The following is a 20,880-nucleotide window of genomic DNA, read 5'->3' as shown; positions in this document are numbered from 1 at the left end:
AAGAGCTGACTACCAGTGGGGAAGGATCTCTCTCTTCAGAAGATCCACTCCACTGGAGTTTCCTGAGCAAGCCTACGAGATGGGTAAGCATCCTATTTATTCTCTTTGTCTCGCTGTGTCTAACTCTCTTATTTCATTATGATAACATCTTAATATTATTTGATTGTATAATATTCCTTTATATAATTTTCATTGATTATACAGAGGGAAATATCAAGAAGTAGTTCCTAGGGCAGAAGAGGAGGACAACAACACAGACTCAAGCCCAAACTTATTTTTAGATTCTCAGTGGGATGATATTTCCAGTGTTATCCCAGTTTTCTCTGCTGAATTTATTCCCTGGGTTTGCCTTTCTCCACCTCTTCCCCTCAGTCTGCTTATTGCAGTTGCAGCCAGTCCAGAGCTGCTTCTGTTCTCCAACAGGCTTGTTCAGGCTGATGAGATGCAAACAGACCTAAGATGTTTTTAAAAAAATAACAAGAGATCAACAAATTTTAAAGATCAAAACATTTTGCACAGGTCTCATACGAATCCTTCTGATACTCTTAGATCAGTTATGTAGGAACTCAAGGTCCTTTCCAATCCCTGACATGACTCTGATTTCCTAATATCAAGCTCCCAAACCACAGTGTCCATCTCCACAATGCTCTTCACAAGAGCAGCCTTTAAAGGTGTTTTTCGTATCACAAACCTGCAACAGAACATATTGTAGAGTAATAAAACCAGGAACAATACCTGCAAAGGTCAAACAGACATGGTCATCAAGAGTATACATTTTTCTTACAATCCTTTTCTTCTGAAGGATGTTGACAGATAATGTGTGCATCCAACACAGCTGTATCCAGCACTAAATTTCCAAGCTATTATATCAGAATAAAGGCATTGTTCTAATTTTCAATATTAACTTATTATTTTGAGGTGGTATAATACTAAGCCTTTTCACAATGATCTAGACATACAGTTCTGTGAAGGCTGTGTCATCCTCACCAAGCAATAAATAGTAATGTCTGGGATCTGTTAGGAAGGAAAAAACATACATTGTAGTAAGCATAACAGCAGAAACTTGCAAAGTTGCAAAACTTGTGGTTTACAAAGTCAATACAGATGCAGCCCCAGAACAAAACTCTTACAAAGTAGAAGATAAAGGAAATGAGGTGGTTACAGACACATGAGTGCGGGGAGATAAAGACAGCACAGATCAGTGTGATAACCAGTGTTCTCAGTGTGATAACCAGTGTTCTCAGTGTACTATGTGCTTATCTGCAATCATGCTACACTGATCTAAAAGTTAATTGCTGACAAAGAAGGGCAACTCTGCTCAATTCTTGTGCCCCTGTAATTGCCTTCACTTACTTTGACACTGAAACGCATCTACTCCTAGTTTGTGAAATACAACAGGCATAAAACTACTCATAAAAAAAACAATTGTTTTTCTGATATTTTAGCTTCCAACTCATTACAAGATCAGATGAGTAACAGTGATGGCACAATAGACAAAGTGGGAACAAGTGAGTGTAGAGTGGCTGTAGGAAAAAAATTGCTTTTGAGAATAACTAGCTGTGAGGTTTACTTTGCTACAGAATAATGCCAAATCACGGCTTAAGTGCTGTCCCTGGTTTCATGGGTATTTCAGCAGGGAACAGTTTTGAAGGTAGACAGTGATGTACTGCAGACATTTATGAGAAGCTCCTTCCACTCATGTTCATAGAAAAAAACCAAACACCACCACATGAGGACTGCAGCTTTGAAAATTTCTAAGAAAGACTAATGGAGAGGATGCTAGAGTCAACAGCTGATAAGAAGATAAAGTTGATAAAGAGCATAAAGTTTTTTTTAGTGGTTGATTTGAACCTTAGTATTTCCCCTCATAAAACTTTTTTTCTTAGAAGATACAAATCTATAAATTCTGGAAATTTTGAGCAGTGCTTTGTCAATGAGCTGAAGAAAATAAATGAATGACAGTGACCAGTGATTAACTCACGATTTTGAGCTGAAAGTCTCAAGCATGACTGAAATAGCATATAAGCTTCCCTTTCCCTTTCTTCGCTTTCTCAAAATCTGTTTGTATGCACTACCCGCTTTTCGTAGAGCTGACCCTTCTCAGCACTTTTTGGTGGGCCTGTTCCTGCAAGCACACAGGAAGGTCCTCCTGGGCAGGCAGGAGGACAGCTTGCACACCAGGGCAATACCCAAACAGTTTTTCCTCACTGGGATGTGAGGAAACAGCCTCAAGTTGTACTAGGGAGGTTTAGATTAGATGTTAGGAAGAATTTCTTCATGAAAGGAAATATGGAAGGCAAAATATTGCCTAACCAATACATATTTTATATATATACATCTGTACAGTAACACAGAATGGAGACATTACTACTTCAAACAACCATTCCCTGTTTCTGCACAGTCTATGTTAGAAATTTGGACTAGGTAAAGGAAACATTTCAAAATATCTTAGTCTTTTTTGGCTCTTGAAAATACATACCTACTCTGTTTGCACTGATGATGGAACTACTCAATACAGAAAGCTATAAATGAGCAAGCTTTCAAAGAAAACATGATTTAGCCTCCAGTGAGTCCTGTGCCTTACATAGTCCTAGTGACTAAATTACTAGTCGTGTATGAAATACAGAAACGGGGCCAAAGGGAAACAGAGCCCCTTCTGGAAGGATGAATACCACGGTACAAACAATGATGCAATATGTCTTCAACATAAGTTTATCTTTGTTTCTTCTAAAATATTATAATTTTTTTAAAATTTATAATTATAAAATTATTAAAAATTATAAACATGAATATTCTGCATCTCTTCTCATTCCACTCTAAGAGTGAAATGTATATGCAGTGTATGTAAGAAGTGTTAAAGACCCTCACCTTGCAACTGGATCAACAGTCATAATAATTTTATCCTTGAAAATACTTGGAACATAGAAAAAAAGCAAGCAGCAACCAGACATTAAAAGTGGAGAACAATAAATGTACATTCAATACAACAAGTTTTCAGTTAGTGTGTATTTTCCCAAATTGGTTTCAAGCACAATAATACTCACAGATGTTATTTACAGGAATCTAAGTATACTGTTTTTTTGCTGTGTTTTGTTGTCACTGAGGTGCTGTATAGCAGAAATTACACTGCTGGTTATTAAGAGTGACAAGATTTTCCCTGTAATCTATTTTTGGACAAATAAAACTGTATTCCCTGATTTGTATTTTGTTGTATAATTTATTGCTTTTTATTTACCAAAAGAATTAGTCTTGAAGAGCTTCTGATAAGATACATGGCGAGTTTGAGAAATCTTACATATAGAAAGTGAAAAAACACTGTTTTAAATGACAATGCTATTTTTCTTCTATAATTTAAAGAGCAATATAGAGAGGTTATAAAAAATGAGCTGAGATAAGAGAACAAAAACAAATGCTGTTTATGTGAGACCACAGCAGAAAAGGAGTATGGAACTCTGCCCTGGGATGGACAAGGAGTCAACTCAATTATATTTGCCCAAAACTAGATTAGAGACAGTGTTGTCACCATTAATAACCAATGGTGCCATTTCTCTTATACAGCACCTCAATGACAACAAGTGGTGCAGAAAAGCACTAGTGAACTTGTTCTGTGTGTCTGTATTCATTTGGGAAGTACAACTAGTGCTCTACTCTTCACCAGTACAGCCTCACCTTGAGCACTGTGTGCAGTTTTAGGCATCACAATATAGGAAAGATATAAAACTATTAGACAGCATCCAAAGGAGGGCTACATAGATGTGAAGGATCTAGAGAGCAAGGTGTATGAGGAACAGCTGAGGTCCATGGGTTTGTTTGGCCCCAAGCAGAGGAGGCTGAGAGGAGGCTATGTTGTGGCCTGCAGCTCCAGTGCTGAGCTCTGCTCTACGGTGATTGTGACAGGGCCTGAGGGAATGGCATAGAGCTGCATCAGGAGAGGGTCAGGTAGGGGTTAGGAAAAGTTTCATCACCAGATGTCGGTAGGCTGCCCAGGGCAGTGGTCACAGCCCCAAGCTGCTGGGGTTTAAGGGGTGTTTGGACAATGGACAAATGATTTGAATTTTGGGTGGTCCAGTGTGGAGCCAGGAGTTCGGTCCCATCCAACTTGGGATATTCTATGGTTCTATGATTCTATGATCATACGTAGAAGGCCTTCTTCAGACAGTTGGTAGAAGTCTCACATTTGCTCTGATCCTCACGGAGGACTTTAGTGCTCCTGCTGCCTGATGGTGGTGCAACACAACAAAGCACAAGCCACGCAAAAGGCTTGGGAAGCACACTGATGACAAATCTCTAAAAAAGATGATCAAAGAGCCAACAAGGAGAGGTACTTGCTGAACACGTACAAATGAGGAAGGATTTGTCAGGAATGGGAACATCCTGGACAGGTTTGGCTGCATTGACCATGAGATGCTGGAATCCTGGAAGGATGGAACAAAGCAAAAAGCAGGATTACAACCAAGATTTTAGGAGAATCTGGATTGATCAAGGACCTACCTGAAAGACTCCCCTGGAATATGGTTCTAGATAGAGGAGGGATCTATGAGAGATGGCCAATTTTCAAAGATCAGCTCCTCTAAACTCAATAATGGTCCACCTTGACAAGCACAAGACTGAGCAAGGAGGCCTGCAGAGATAAACAAGGAATTCCTAATAGAATTCAAATATAAAAATAGTTGAAGCAAGGACAGAGGAGGAATCTTGGAAGAATATACACACATCTGAGTATGCAGGGAATGAGTTAGGAAAGCCAAAGTCAACCTGGAGTTTAATCTGGTGTGGGATGTGAACACAAGAAAGACTTCATGAGTTTATCAGGAACAAAAAGAAAACCAGGAAAAATGTGAGCCCAGTGCTGAATGGGGCAGCAGCCTTGTGACAGTGGACACCATAAAAGCTGAAGTATTCAGTATGTTCTCTGCCTCAGTCTTTAAGACCAGCTTTCAGAAACAGCCACTCTTAGAGACATGGGATATTCTGGAGCAAGGACAGCTTGGTGGAAGAGGATTAGGGAATATTTAAACAAAATAAACAACATAAGTCCATGGGGCCTGATGGGAGGCACCCATCATCAAGAAGGACAAGAATGGTCAAATATGAACATCATTAAATTCAGCACTGGGAAGTGCAAAGTACTTCACCTCAATAAGGATAACCACATGTATCAGTACACGCTAGGGGCCAACTGGCTGGAAAGCAGCCCAGCATGAAAGGATGCGGGGATCTAGGTGGACAAGGTGAGTGCGAGTCAGCAATATGCCCTTTTGGCAAAGAACAAGAGCATCCTGGGCAGTACTGGAAAAACTGACAGAGGAATGAGGGAGGTCTTAATTAGGTCATGAGATTACTCCTTCTTCAGAGAAAGAAAACTACACGTGATTTAATTATTTTTCTGTATTCCTTCATCAAGTGGTTGATTAGAATCCCAGTGACAAGGCAGAAGTACTATCCTGTAGCTGCACAGTCTGCTTTCTGCTTTGCTTCTGACATTCAAAAAAAATGAAGAAATCAGGAACTATAGTACTTTGTTTCCATGTTCTAAAATAAAATATTAACATCTAAGAATTCTTGAGGAATTTTCAGCTCCAAAGAGGCTTAGATAAGATGTTCTGCTATTTTTTATTTATAGCATACATTCCTACTAGCTGGAGATTCCCTTTTGAAGAATAAAAGCAGGACACAGAAAGATCTTCTCTATTCAGCTGCTGCACTTACTCCCACTAGTGCAAACTACTGAACATGATGCGAGTGCCCTTATTCTAAATATTTACATTTTCAGACTAAGATGACAGACACTAAAATAAAAATTTAGCATTGCATTGATTTTTTGTGTTTTTGTTATTGCCCCACTGGAACACAGCAGAGCCACCAATATAATTGTAGTGTGCAATGCTATCTGAGTAATCCACTTTTTATCAAAATGTAGAGGCTTGCATTTCAGGTGCTACTTATTAATATTCTATACAATGCCAGGGCAAAAAACAAATGGCAAAATTTAAAGTATCAAACAAGAAGCTGAAAGAATTAATTCAAGACAAATTTACCATTAGTGCAATCCCTTTTAGGAAGCAAGAAAACTATAATCCACCCTCACATGAATATCGCCAAATTTTGATAACATTACTGCTTATCAAATAGAATCTAAATCATTTTTGAGACTCTGCCATTTAAACAGACAGACGCTAGCTCCATTTCCAGCAACATCAACACCCATGGAGACTGGGGATGTAGGAAATCCCACTAAAGTCATGAGGTGACACCAAGTTCAGTTGGTAAAGAAACACTAAACCAACAGTAATTCTTCCTTCTGCTGTCTTCCATCTTCATCTATCAAAATAAAGTGCTTACTTGGGATTTGCTGTAACTGTTACCTGATTGTGTTGCTGATGTTACAAAACACACACAGAAACACCCTGATGTGCCCTAAAAAAAAAAGGCAGTAATTCAACCTATCATCCTACTAGCAGATGGTTCAGACTTATCTTAGTAGAGTAAGGAAAGTGTTTTTTTTTTGCACAAAATGCACAAAATATAGTTCTATCACCAATATGTTAAAGGCTTTGAGAAAAATTAACCTCAGGAATTATTCTCAGGAAACATTCTCAACTGAGATCTTTAGTCAAGCAAGTCTAAGTAGACAAAGCTACCATAACATTTTTTGCTGTCCTTTGTCTTGTGACTATCTCAGTAAACATCAATTATGAAATCTGAGATTTAAAAAATAATGATTCAGCATTCTCTATTGGCCTGCTCATGGAAGGGCATGTCAGCTAATTCCTTCTCTCACCTTTACTTTCTATTCCAGAGAATGTACAGGAATTCAGGCAATACTGCCAGAAAACATAGCTAGAAACTGGAGATAGCTTACAATTTTTTTTACCCTCAGAATTGTTTAAAGTGTGGATCATTGCAAACATTGCATGTTTCCCAGAAACTAACTGAAACGCGATTCCTCTTGTGATGAGGAATTTTGACTTAGTCCTGAAAAGACTAAGTCCACTCTACTTTTATTCCCTTCACTTTCTTTCTCAAGGAACAAAATGTTAATACTTTCCAGACTCCAGACTTGGGGCCTGTATCTTTACCTACTACTTACCATTAAAAAGTATGAATTGGAAGCATGGGAAAAAGAATCTTTTGGAAAGGGGCCCATCTTTCCCTGTGTTCTTCTATCTCATAAGAAATAAAGAATACTCAAATGCACATTGTATAACCAAAGAATATTAAGATAGTGTATAATCAAGGAAAATTGTATAAAGGAACATCGTATAATCAAATAATATTAAGATGTTATAATAATGAAACAAACAAGAGAGTTAAGCAAAGCAAGACAAAGAGAATAGATAGGATACTTACCCATATCGTGGGCTCACTCAGGAAACTCCAGGAGTGGATCTTCAGAGAAGAGATCCTTCCCTGCTGGTAGTCAGCTCTTAAATGGGTCAGCTCTTAAATGGAGCCAGGCTCCACCCCTTCCTGCAGCACAGGTGAATTGCTTTCACCTGTGCTCCCAGGGCTGACTCATTGCTCACCTCAGGTGATCAATCAGAGGTTCAGGCCGAGACTCAGCAGTTCCCATACACACACAAACAAAAAGGGTAATACATTGATGAAAATTAGAACAGAAGTGGAAGAAACATCTGATTGAAATGTATTTGTATTTGAGGCTCTTGGTGATGATCTAGATTTATGCATCTAAATTACAATTAAATAATGTTAAAGTTGTGAGTAACTCACAAGAGCAAATAAATATGCAATTAAAGAGAAAATATACCATATGTCCTTTGATATCTAGGCATATTGCAGTGCATTAAGAAAGTCATAAAAGAGACACCCTGTTGTGGTTATGTGTTCTGAGACATGTGGCACACTTCCATTGTAGCTATCTATTTCCTTACTTGTATGCGTCTGTGCCATTATTTACATGTTGTTTTTTAAAGTAGAGCCGTGGAGTCTTTTTCCAATGTATCTTTAGATCTGTTGCTATTTATGAATATAGAAGTCCAACATTTTAAAAATAGGAAGGAAAAACCATCCCAAAGAGAAGGGAAATAAATTGATTTAATTTAACTACCTGACAAAACTAGGAAAAAGATGTGGTTTTAATTATTAGGAATGAATGATCTTACACACATATCGGTTGAATTCTATATACCAATCTCCCATATTTTGTGTGGAAATAGGAAGGCACTCAAAAGTTTTTCATATTTAATTTGGACTATTTTTGCAAAATACAATGGCCAGATACTTTGTTCATTTTATGGTTTCTCATCTGTAGAATCTCATAAGCCTATTTTTTCTCCTCTACTCATCATCAAGATGAAAATGTGGGAGAATATGGAGCAACATTTAGATCTTCAAAGCAGTACTTCTATGGCTGACACATAAGCATTATTTTCTCCAATACTGCCATCACCAAGATACCCCTATGCAGAATGTTCTGCAGACAGCAGCTGGGTGAACAGAGAATGAGAGCAAGATAAGTTATACTTGTAAGAAAACATTTTGCTGAGTTCTTGGTGTTTAGTGTATTTCATGAGAACGCTTACTGTCCAGTTAATGAAGGGGCCTGCTGCCTTGGACACATTCACACACCTCACCAGCTCCTAAGAGCCATGAGTATACTTCTGCTAAAGAGTGAAGTCCTTGTTTTTCTACTTGCAGCTAGCTAAGAGATGGCACTTTCTACAGCTATCTTGCATTCTTCATTTCTAGAGGGCTGGAGGACCTGTCCTATGAAGATAGGTTGAGGGATCTGGGCTTGTCTAGCTTGGAGAAGAGGAGGCTTTGGGGAGACCTCATTGTGGCCTTCCAGTACTTGATGGGAGCTTATAAAGCCGGAGGGAGATTGATGTTTTACATGGTCTGATAACAATAGCACAAGGGGGAACAGTTTAAACTAAAAAAGAGGAGATTTAGGTTAGATGTCAGGGGGAAGATTTTCACTCAGAGGTTGGTGAGGCGCTGGCACAGCTACCCAGACAGTCTGTGGGTGCCCCATCCCTGGAGGCGCTCAAGGCCAGGTTGGATGGGGCACTGGGCAGCTGAGCTGCTGGATGGCAGCCCTGCCCATGGCATGGGGTGGGACTGGGTGGGCTTTGAGGTCCCTTCCAACCTTGTGATTCATTCTAAGGATTGCTCACTGTTTGTAACTTAAAAAAACCTCATCAGCTTAAGCAAAACTGTTGTGATTGAGCTCACTCAAAGAGCACAGGATGGTAACCATGAGTCACCGTGATAGCTATCAACTTGAGCAGAACAGGTTTCTTTAATCTCCTCACTTTTGCTGCGCTACCAGTACGGTAGCCACGATGACGGTAAAGCGTGTGGGAGACGGAGGAAAATACCCTGTTAGTACAAACGGGGGCTGGGAAAGGAGCCAGCAGGCCCCACACAGCCGAGCCGCGCGCACGCAGCAACAGCCGCTCCCCAGCAACTTCTTTTTTCGTTCCTCCACCTGTCAGTTCAGGCAGCGCTCCGAGGCGCCGCTCCCCGCCCCGCCGGCAGAGCGGGCTGCCCGGGCGCAACCAACTGCCGCCACGCGGGGAGCGGCGCAGCTCCGCGTAACGCGACAGCCGCCCGCTCCCACCTCCCCCTCTGCCGGCCGTACCACTTCACCGCCCGTCCGGCGCTGAGCAGAGCGGGGTCGGAACGTACCAACGCCGCGACAAAGAGGGGGGCGGCCGAGGAGGTCGGCGTGGCGCGGGGCGGCCGCGTTCGAACGGCGCGACCCGCTCTCGGCCCCGATGCTTCGGCCAAGATCCTGGAAGCGCCCGGCCTTCCTCGTGGCTCCCTTCTCGCTGTTTAAAAGCTCCGGGAGGAGCTCCCGGCCCGCTTTAGCCCTTCCCCGGCGGGAGCGGGCTGTGCCGCCCCGCCCCGCCCCCCGCGCAGCTCCGTTCCCGGATCGCGGCCGCCTCCCGCCGCCGCGGGGTGCGCGTGAGCGGGCGGGTGCGGGTTGGGCCCTGCTGGCGGCAGCGGCGCGACATGTCGGTGGCGTTCGCGGCCCCCCGGCAGCGGGGGAAGGGCGAGATCACGCCGGCCGCCATCCAGAAGGTGAGGGAGCGCCCGGGGCTTCGCGCCTCGAGGGGACTACGGGGCGGAGCGAGGCTGAGGCCTCGGTGCGGTGCCGTGTAGGGCTGCGGGCCCGGCCGCGCTGATGGGGGCCGTGCGAGGCCGTCGGGGAAAACGAGCCGGGCCCGGCGTAACTGCGGGCTCCGCGGGGCGGGTGCTGGGGCCGCCGCAAAGTAAGGCCTTCTCCCGCTCTGCCCCTCCTCTGAAGCTTAAGGGAAGCGCTATGGCCGGCGGCCGTGACGGGGCTGCTGCGGGAGGGAGCAGCGAGAGGGAAGCGTGCCTGGGGTGCGTTCTGACCTCGGTATGCCGTGCTGGCGGAGTGAGGGAGTGTGCTTCGGTTCAGCGCTGTGCTGTGGGACTTAACCGTACGCCCTCGCTGTCACCAGCACAACTCTTGCTCTGAAATCTCTCCCACTCGTGATGGCAAGCTCCTCGTGCGGGAGCTCGTCAGATGCAATCGGCTTCTGGCTTAGGAAGGAACGTGGGTGTCGGCAGGGAGGGTGTTGCGGGCTCAGGGCGTCGCGGAAGACCTGGGGCTACGGTGTAGCCTTACACAGTAGCACAGCAGTCTGTGCTTCAGAAGTGAGGGTGGGAAATGCGTACCCACCGGGTAGAAAGCTGTCTGCAGGCTGCAGGTCGCTGACCTGGTGTTGAGAATGTAGACAGTTAGGTTTTTTTTGTGTTGTAGTCAAGCCACTAAGTCGGTGTTAGTGTACTGGCACAACTCTGCTATAGCTGAAGTTGGAGAATCTTTGTAACTGGCTCGTGTAAGTGTTCAGAAGTCTTGGAGGTGTCTTCATCCGGCTAGAAACGAGGCTATCTTGTGATGGCAGGTATCTGTAACTTCTTCATAGAACTTCTTCGGTTTTCCATCAGCAACAGCTGATAAAGATGGTATCAAACAGTGCCTTCAGTCCTGTCAGGCATACTGTTGTATTCTTTCTTGTTTGTTTTCCCTTGCTTTCCTCTTAGCTTTATTTATTTATTTTCCTCAAAGATGTCCAGCCTGTATGGCAGCAGTGAGGAGAACAACCATCTTGCTGGCACTTCCAAATTCTACCTGTATTGTAGAATGGCTTAGATTACAAGGGACCTTAAAGCCCACCCAGTCCCACCCTGTACCATGGGCAGGGCTAACACCCAGCAGCTCAGCTGCCTAGGGCCCCATCCAACCTGCCTTTGAGCACCTCCAGGGATGGGGCACCACAGCTTACATGGGCAGCTTGTTCAGTACCTCACCACCCCAGGTGCTGCCTTTCTCTAGACAGTTGGAGACTTTAAGAAGAGCCTTCATTCAAGGCTTCCCTTACTAGTACTCTATATACTGTATAAATTGCACTAATTGCTTTTTCCCCAGGTCTTTTTCTGTTGAATTTGGCCACTACATTTCCTTAACACTTGATGTTAGCATATACGAAGTGTGCTAGTGTAGGAGTGTCCAGGATCCTCTTAGGTGTGTGCTAATGTAGTTCTGCTTAGTGTCAGGAGTTCAGAAACTTGGGATATTGTGGTTCTGTCTGTGGTTCCTACTTAAGGATGGTGTTTCCATGTACAGCAATTTTGGGCAAGAATAATTTCTCACTGATTGTTCTACTGTATTTTGGTGCATTGCTTGTTTGAATTTAGGAAGACTAAACTGTTTGTTTTCATCTTATCTGGATGTAAATCATTAGTGGACTAGGTTATAAGGTTTATGACCTTCTTTGGTGGTGGATTAGTCAAAAGGAATTTTAAAAAGTTGTCTTTTTTTTAAATTTTTTTGGTAGAATTTGCTGAAGTTGGATTCCTAGGGAAGTGAAAGTGATGTAATTACAGTGCTTGTGTTTCCCTTGTAGAATCATAAACCTGTCTAATCTCAACCAAGTTCAAACTTGAGATGTTTTGGTGTACGGAAGAAGGGAAGAGCCTTGAAGATGTTTAAGATTGTATTAGCTTTGTGAAATTCAGTAGCTGAATGTCATGTCCAAAACGTAAGGGGAAGGAAGAGGTGACCAGATTTGCAGATTTAAGATGTGGTAGTTGGTAGCCTGCAAGGATCTAAACCAGTCTTCCACTGAGAAGAACCAAGAAATTGATGTAATATTTTCCATTTAGCTGAGCAGACTTGGGTAACTTGGTTGGTAGTTCAGACTTGTCATGGTTTTACTTAACTCCTGTCTGATCAGAGCGCAAATGAGGGGATTAAAACAAAGACATAAGCGTGAGGATGTGCAACTCTACGAAACCAGGCTGTATGTTTTTTCCTGTTTGTTAGTGTGGAACATCTTTCTTTCCCATACTTCCTGCAGAAGGCTATGAGACTAACAATTTCCCATGGTTTTAGAACTTTATTTTCCCCAGAAAAGTAATTAGCATATGTTCATATTCCCAGACACTTCTGAAATATTGTCTGTTGTGGCAGTTAAACTGTGTTTTAAGAGCATGTAATTACACAGAACATTTATAATGTAAATATGGCCTAACTTTTCAATGCATTTCCTTGAAACAGTCTTGTCTGTTTCTATCAATTAACCATTACAATGCCTTTTATTATTGAACTGTTGACTTCGGAGGGAGAAGAAAAATTTATGCCCCGAGTTTTCAAGTTTGTTCTTCACTTGAGATTACATGAAAACTCAGAATACTTCCCATAAACTTCTTGTAGATGGAATATAGGTATTTAAATAGTAAATGTAATATAATATGTAGAATATAATTATACATAATATGTATAAAATGTAAATGTAGTTATAATAGTGACTTAAAACCCTTGTACCAAAACCTGTAAAACTTGGGAGGAAGAGCAAAAGGATGTAAGTAATTGGTTGAAGTAGGGCTTTCTGGAATATTAATTTTGTTTGTTTTAAAAAAAGAAATCAAAATTTGAGAATATCCAGACTCATAATTGTCTTCACTTATTTTTTTTCCCATGAAGAATGTTACACTTACCTGAGACTTCTTTATTGTTTCAGATGCTGGATGAAAATAACCATCTTATTCAGTGTATAATGGACTACCAAAACAAAGGAAAGACATCTGAATGCTCTCAGTAAGACATTAATCCAAATCTACTGTGGACCGGGTGAATTTCCATCTAGATCAGTTGATTTATTTAGCTCACCTTGAAAGAGAACCACGCTGAGAAGATTAGAAAAAATATTGCTGCAAATAATGTGGATAATTTTTTTCTTTGCTGTGTAACTATCACTTCCATCACTGAAACATTGCAACTTGAGTACTGCAAGTTGATAGCATAATGACAAAAAAAAAAAAATGGGGACTGTGTAACTGAGAGATCTACCTGTGTGTTGTAATTACAGTTTGGGAAGGAGGCAGTTTTCTTCTCAGACCTCTCAAAATGATGCAGTATTTCTGCTGTTTACCACTTGCCCTAGAACAAACAAACTCCACCTTAAGTTTGGCTTGCCAGAATATACCATGTAAACCTGTTGTCTAGTGGGGTTTCTGGAGGGTGAGACAGCTGTGGACCTGGTCAGATATTCCTCCATGTGATGACAGATAGGTTATCACAGTGTGGCTGTTGAGGCCCTTTCTAAGAGGCTGGTAATCTGGGGGGAAAGCTGGGGTGACAAATGGTAGGTATTTTTGTTTCAGGGGATTACTTCTATTGATATGAGTAGAGTGTAGCACACAGTTACTATATTAAGCTGTATGCAAGCCTGTAGTTACGTGCTTGTACTCTGCTCCTGCTTACAAGGTTGTTCATTTGACTCTGGGCTGGATGTTGATACTCTAGAGTCTGGTTCTACAGCAGAAAAAAATTCAACAGCAGACATTCAAATCTCAGGGTCCTGATGGAATGTTTATGCTGTTCTTGGTCATGATTCATATTGATATGATACCTTGCATCTAGGGATATGAGAGCTCTCTTTCCCTAGCGTTTCTGTTGGAAATAACATCAAACAAACACTCATACTCTAAATGCCTCCTAGTGACTTTGCTTAGGGTAGGAAGTGAAACAGTTGAGGTCACCATGTTTTAGATTTAATTTGCAGTACAGAAACTGTAGAGGACAAGCCAGCCTTGGCAGAGAAATTGGGAAAGGTCGGTCAATAGGGAGATGTGAGGAAAGGATGTAGGATTTCTAATAATGGTACTCTTGTAAGTTGTTGGATGTTGTTTCTTGACACGTGTAGAGTTAAATTCCAGATTGTCACTGTGACTTAAGGCCTCTTTTCCTTTGTTTGTTTTGGTAGATACCAGCAGATGCTACACACAAACTTGGTTTATCTAGCTACTATAGCTGACTCCAACCAGAACATGCAGTCTCTGCTACCAGCAGTAAGTACAAAGTAGCATAAAACCAAGGTACTAGGTGTAATTTGGATTCATGGGGAGGGGGAGATGTTTGAAAAACTGTCCAAATAGTCTGCAATTTACTACGCAGTGAATACAAGATGGAATGTCTCTTCATGTCATATTTGAAGTCTCGTTAGCTCACTGCTTATATTATGCTCACAATCTGAGTTATTTAACTGAAGGCTTATAAACTGGGATTAAACATGCTGTGCATGCAGGTTGTCTGGTTTGGCTTATAGATGAGTTTGTTTTTTCTCAACTAAGAAATCTCCTGATGTGGCTCTTGATCAGCTCCTACAACAGTACTCTCTTTTTCCCCCTACGTCAGAGAAAAGTGAGGTGTTTAGTTTTATTTTACTTCTTGTTTTCTGCTAGAATATTATCCATTCTTGAGCCTTCATGGAATGGGGTTGGGTAAATATCAGCTTTGAGGTACTTTAGGTGAGTCTCTTAAATTCTTTCCTTCTCTCCTTTGTCACAAAGCAACCTGTATGCCTTATTGATTGTGCTAACGTGTGAGAAATAAGGTTGTGTGGGCTTATCTTGAAACACTGCATAGGTTTAGAATTGAAGCATTTGTTGGATAATACTTGCTTCTTTTAAAAAATCTGTATTTTCTCTGAATCTGTATTGCTGAACTTTTTATTTCATAAGATACCACCAGTTTTTCCCCTATTTTTTTTTTGTTTATACAGTGGCAAGGAAAGATGCAATAAGCATTAAAATAACTTGCTATCTGGTTGTAGTTCTGTGTTAATAGGAAAGCTCTGGGAGTTCACTGCAAGTAACACAAGGAAGTTCTTTTGTTTTTTAGTCATAAGACTTTTCTTGAATTAATATAGTCTTGATTCATTTCTGTAATATGAAGCTAAAAAGAATGTCTATAAAACAGCCATTCCTAGATACTAGTTCTTACCAACTGAAATTGAATTACTTTTTCTTTGGTCTCTGGAGAAGTGTTCTCCAATCATTGCTACTAGCAAAGCATCTTTTCAAGTTGGTACCTAGAGGACTATAGAAATGGTGCTTCATTATGTCCAACCTGTTGTGCCTATAGAGGCTTCTCTTTATAAATCCAAGCTTGTAGCTGTGGGGGAAGGGAAGGAAACCTTTAAGAGGGCTGTGTATGTTACTCATCTAATATGGTCTTGGAGGCTTAATTCATATCCTGGTTCTGATGACAACTGGAAATGAATTTGACCTTATTCTAGTCCCTTGTGCACAGCCCTGTTGAGTGTGGTGACATTCTCTTCTTAAGGAAAAAGTGAGGATAGGGCCATGAAAGGTTTTCGCAGACCAGGACTGAAGTGCATTTCTGCTCCTCAATGTAAGGAATATTTTTCAGCAATGACAAAATAGTACAGTGTTTTTTCTCCTTTGAATAACTGGATAGGGAATACAAAGGTAATACAAAGTTAAGTTTAGATGTTCAGTCTTAGTGAAGTGTAGACATTTTCACCTACCAAGTAAAATCTTTGAAGATTTGCTTGAAATGGGATAACTTAATCGGATTAGAACAACTTTTTGTTGAAGTTTTTGGGAAAATCATTCTTTAAACAATCTATCTTTCCAGTGAATTTTAGCCAGCAGCATTTGGATACGTGTGAGCTACTGCTTGTTTAATATAAGATAAATTTCTTCAAGCTTGCTTCATTTAATTTTCACTTAAGATCTAAGGAAGCTTATGAAGTGTTATGTTTCAGTTCACCACACTTCTGTGGCAGCATTTGAACAGTCTTTCTAAAATTCAAGTTTTGTAGCTGACACCAATGAAAGTTGAAGGAAGACAATGTGAATGCTTTTTTTTAAAGTAGTAGAATATAAAAATTTCATGGTATTGCTGTTGCAGTAGCTTCTCATATAATTTAAGAGGGCTAGCCTCTGGGCAACTTCTGAAGTTAGGTTGTATCTGATCTGTTCCCATCTGGAGGATCATCCTCCTAGTAAGCTACATTTCTTTTGTTATTTGAATTTTATCTTGTTCTCATTTTAATCAAATACGCTCTCATAATTTCAGAACTTAATATTTACTTGCTATAACATATTTTGTGTGTCAACATTGCTGCTTTTAAAATGAGCAGAAGTCCTAAATGACTAGATTCATGAAAACTTAATGCTGGGTCCAAGTTGTTTTGCCTTGTAACTTCATTTTATCCTCTCTTAGTTGTCTGTGGATTTAACATTTCAGTATTACTTGAGAAAAATGTTTGCACTGTGTTCTTTTTCACACTTTGCCTGGACTGTTAAAGGTAGTTACTGCCTTTTCCCTGCCTTTTGTATTGAACAGATTGGATTTTATTTAAAAATGATGAAAAGCTGCTTTGCTCCTTGACTGTCTTCCAGAATGCACTATTGTAATAGAATGATTGTATGTCTTTTCTAAAATGAGCTTGATATTGCATGCAAGGAACAAGATAAGTCTTAATGTTAAGCAAAATTACAGTGAACCAATCATGTTGCACAGAGAAATGCTTTGAAGGGCCTGGATGTAAGGAAGAGTAACAGATGAAGTAAGCATTGCGGGCTGTGAGTAAAGAGAGCAGGAAAGACTTTAAAGCTCCGATGTCGTAATAAAGTTCTCATTGAATATTATACAACAGAAACATTTATGGTGCATGACTTCTGTTACAAGACAGCTTCCTGCACATCAGAATACAAAGGAAATGTGAGGTTAATTCTCTTGAGTTGACGAGCCACAGCAATGTCAAAAGCAGTGTTGCTCAGGGTAGTGTCTTCTGAACAGGATGGGAGTGGTGGCTAAGTCTGCTGTTGATGCAACCTTTTGTTGCCTCTTACTAAGTTTACAGGTGATTTCCTTGGGCAGCAATGGAAAATCTGTTTACCATCATTGGGTAAGCTTCCCCAAAAGAGCTTGTGTTGTGTTCCTTGCTTTACACATGTATTTGGTTTCCTTTGCTCTAAGTTTAAGGGAAGTAACAGGGAAATACTGGTGTCCTTGAAATGCAGAGAACAAAGATGCAATTAAAGGTCATTACTAAGGGTCTAAGACAACCCCCGCCCCAAAATAGTGGTGTGCATAGAAGTAATGTGTCCTGAACCACGTGATATCTAGCTACATCTTGCTCTCTCCAACCTTTATTTTAGTTCTTATGTTTTCTTGAGAGAATGGCATTAAAAGTTATTGCCAACTGTTGAATGAAAATAGACTTACCTGCTCAGGCCTTTTTCCTCTCCTGTCCTACTGCTTTTTACCAGGAATTCATAACAGAGCAACTCATGATGATAACTTTTCTGAAAGAAAGAGAGGGAAAGTTTTGTTCTACATGCGTGTGCATGTTAGTGGTTTTTATAACCACAGATACAGAGATCTACAGAAATTATTAGATAGGGAACTTTCTTTTTAGACACAAAAGTTTCTCATATGCAGTGCAGTTTGCATTCAGCCAGTACACAGAGCTCTTGATTTCTGTGCATACTTCCGGATTGTGATGAAAAGGAAGGCTAATGATTTTTTTTACTAACTTTCTTATAAAAGTGAGTTAACTCCTCTAGCAAACCAAATTCTGTGCATGTAGTGACTTGCAAGAAAGCTCAGTGCTTGAGTTACAGGAAAATGTATACATATCATTAATTTTTTTTCTTGGTATCATAGTATTGAGAAGTTCATTAATAAAATTAATAAAGTGATTTTTTTTCTTGCTTGAGAAATTTTCTTAAAAATAAAGCTGCTTCTAGGACTTGTGTGATTCTTCCATCTGTTTTTCACAATGTAGCTCTGTCTTGTCACAGTCCAAATTATTATTTTTACTAAATAGTTCTAATATAAAATGGTGGGTTTTTTTAAATAAACATACATTGTCAATAAAAACTGAAATGCTGCTTGCTTCCAAGGAAACAGAACAAGAGGTAAAAATTAAGTAACACTACCAGCACCTGACTAAACTCTTCCTCAAGCTTCACAGATTTGCAAATTGACTTTGAGTGGAAGGGACCCCAGACTTTCTTATTGGGAGATAGTTGGTTTTTTTTAATAGTTAAGAGTGCAGGTGGCTGAAAGGGAGACTACACTTCAGTACTTTTCAGATGGGTGCTATTCAATCTATGCATCTAATATACTTGGGGATGTTATTAGCTTACAGAAACAAAGTGGAGACCTAAGAAATACTAGTGCTTTGAAGTTGCTGAGTATGCTTTTTTTTTTAAAGTATCCTTCATTCTGGACATAAAATTGACCTTAAATAGATGCTCATTAGGAAAAAAAAAAAAGATACCATCCATAACAATTTTAATATCTTAAAGTAAAATCTACAAGTGCAACTGAAGTTCCTAAGGGTGAAAGGGATACTGAATTAATGAGACATGTGTCCAGTTATACAATAAATGTTTGAGACAGTCTAGTCTCTATTGTATGATAGTGGAAAATCTGTTAGTGGTGTTTTCTTTCCTCACTAGCACTACTGGCATCAGTCTTTGAACTTTGGGCTTTATTCTTTGCATAGTGAATGATAGGATTAAATAATTTTCAAAATAGAGACTGTAAGCAGTAAGCGTGTTATTCTGGATGAGCCTTTCAGAACATAAGTCCATGAAGAACTCAAGTTCAATTGTGAATTGAATTAATAGGCAACAGGGTGTAAAAGAAAGATTCAGTGTTTCCTGTCATGAGGCAAGTGAGTTATTGGTTGGAAGTGGAGCATGAATTTTGGAGAAAAATCACTCCTATTAAATGTTTAAAAAATATTTTTCAAAAATACAGTAATTCTGAGAATACTTTTTGAAAGACAAACCCTAGATAGGAGGTGATGATAGGAACAGTAATCAAGCTAAAAATCTCTGAAAAAAGGAGGAATCGTGTGGCATTTGTATTCTTTATACTTTGCAGATACACTCCAAGGAGTATTTCTGTCAGTGTTTGTGCTCTTTAAAACAAAAAAATTAGATGCTTCTGTTTGGTGTGAAGTTTCACATTAGAGTGAAAACAGTTTCCCAAACTGTTCTTTGAATGAGAGGCAACCTGAGCAACTCTGTTTGGCATAGATAAATTAAGCTTTGTGTTCTGTGTTGTTACTAGAAGTTATCAAGCTAGTGGAAATCTTGAATTGGTAATAGCTAACTTATTTGTGTCAACAGCCTCCTTAAAGAGAGTTGTTAGTTCATCTAATTCTTTTTGTAACTCTCAAAAAATATTTGCTGTTTTGTGAACCAAAGGTGTAAGTGGTATGACCCCTTTGATGATGTCTGTACTCTCTAGTAAGGCTGTCTTCATTAAGGAATGAAAAATTTGGGAAATTTAGGCTTATTTTGAAGTATCACAATTCTAGTAATTCAGCACTGTCCCTTTGTTTGCATGATTTTGGAGACTAAATGCTTTCAGTGGAATGGCAAAAGAGATTTTTCCTGAAGTGATACAGTATTATGGGTCTGTTAGAGATGAGATGTAATTGTTCATCGCTGCCAGTAGCCTAGTTCTTAGGCATGACTGTAATAACCAGCCATAAACACAGTCTGCTGTGATCTAGCTGTATGAGCCTTACAAAGAGGTCTGGTGTGTCTGCATCAGTTAATTGACTTTGCTCCATTGCCAGCACATAGTATCTGTTTCCATTTTCTTCACGTGAGGTTTTGGATGTTTTTGACCCCTGCACGAACACTGATTGCATATGTTCATCACATGTAAAAACATGGTTGTGGGATATTAGGCAAAAGAATTAGTTTTACAAATAATCAGATTTTATTCTATTTATTTTACTCAATACATGGAAGAACACAACTAAGAACCTTCTATTTATGAGGAGGAAGTCTTGTAAAACTATCAGTATTACAAGTTTGTTAGAAAACTTATGAGCCAAAGAGTCAGATTTCCTGTAGCATGGGTTTGGTGAGCTGTTCCTCACCTGCTTGGTTTGTTGACTTTCTGTAACAACAAATCTGTAAGTTGGGCTATATCTTTTGGGGCCAGTAGAATCATCCTTCTTAAGCAAAAGCAAATTATATGCAATACATTTCTAAAAGAATTCTCAGATTGTGGATCCCTATCTTACCCACTTTCCTAGGAGGTTTGTTTTACTGCAGAGAGGCCTTTAACTGTAGGAAAAAGTTTTGGCTGTTGGACAAATTTCCCGTTCTATTTATCTGGTTAAGTTGATACAACCAGCACTGTACTGTCCTCAGATGCAGTTCTGCTGTATGATGTTTTACTGTTTTTGTTTGATTAATCTATCTGGAAAAATCAGTGGAATAATTATGGAAAAAGGGGGATATTCTCATTCTGAATTAGGTCAGGTTAACTACGGGACTGTGTAAGTGACTGTGTCAGCAACACCAATAGGTTAGTATCAGGAAATGGAGAGCAGCTGCAAGGAATGCCACCAGCATGTATCAGAAGTTCTTACTAGAATGTGGGGTTTTGAGATGTTACCATGTTATGGGTGGATTCATAGAGTGCTTGAAATAAGAGGATGGCTGTAGCTTCTGTAAGCTACTTTGCATGTATTGCTAATCAAGTGTGTCCACATGGGGAGCTAGTGCACCATGCACAAAAAACTACTTCTGTGG

At 40.1% G+C, this 20,880-nt stretch overlaps 1 protein-coding gene and 1 long non-coding RNA gene across 4 annotated transcripts in view; one reads left to right on the top strand and one right to left on the bottom strand.

Annotated features, from left to right (window-relative positions):
* Positions 1–123: 123 nt before the first annotated feature.
* Positions 124–9,731, bottom strand: LOC116242261 (uncharacterized). The gene is made up of 5 exons (XR_016465142.1): positions 9,652–9,731; positions 6,366–6,417; positions 4,341–4,415; positions 960–1,014; positions 124–691 (listed from the first exon to the last, which is right to left on the bottom strand). It is a non-coding gene; the product is annotated as an uncharacterized LOC116242261 (long non-coding RNA).
* Positions 9,732–9,877: 146 nt separating this feature from the next.
* SS18 (SS18 subunit of BAF chromatin remodeling complex) overlaps positions 9,878–20,880 on the top strand; it is a 42,411-nt gene continuing 31,408 nt past the window's right edge. For 2 of the 3 annotated variants that reach the window (XM_031612946.2, XM_031612944.2), the window contains exons 1-3: positions 9,878–10,047; positions 13,017–13,093; positions 14,262–14,346. In XM_031612946.2, coding sequence (XP_031468806.1) covers positions 9,979–10,047; positions 13,017–13,093; positions 14,262–14,346 — 231 coding nt within the window. In that variant the 5' untranslated portion in view covers positions 9,878–9,978. The remainder of the gene's footprint in view (positions 10,048–13,016; positions 13,094–14,261; positions 14,347–20,880) is intronic. The other variant, XM_031612945.2, reaches the window with a different exon arrangement.

Source organism: Phasianus colchicus, chromosome 3, assembly GCF_987193195.1.
Source record: "Phasianus colchicus chromosome 3, bPhaCol1.hap1.1, whole genome shotgun sequence".
Lineage (NCBI taxonomy): Eukaryota > Metazoa > Chordata > Aves > Galliformes > Phasianidae > Phasianus > Phasianus colchicus.
This window is presented reverse-complemented; position numbering and strand designations above follow the sequence as displayed.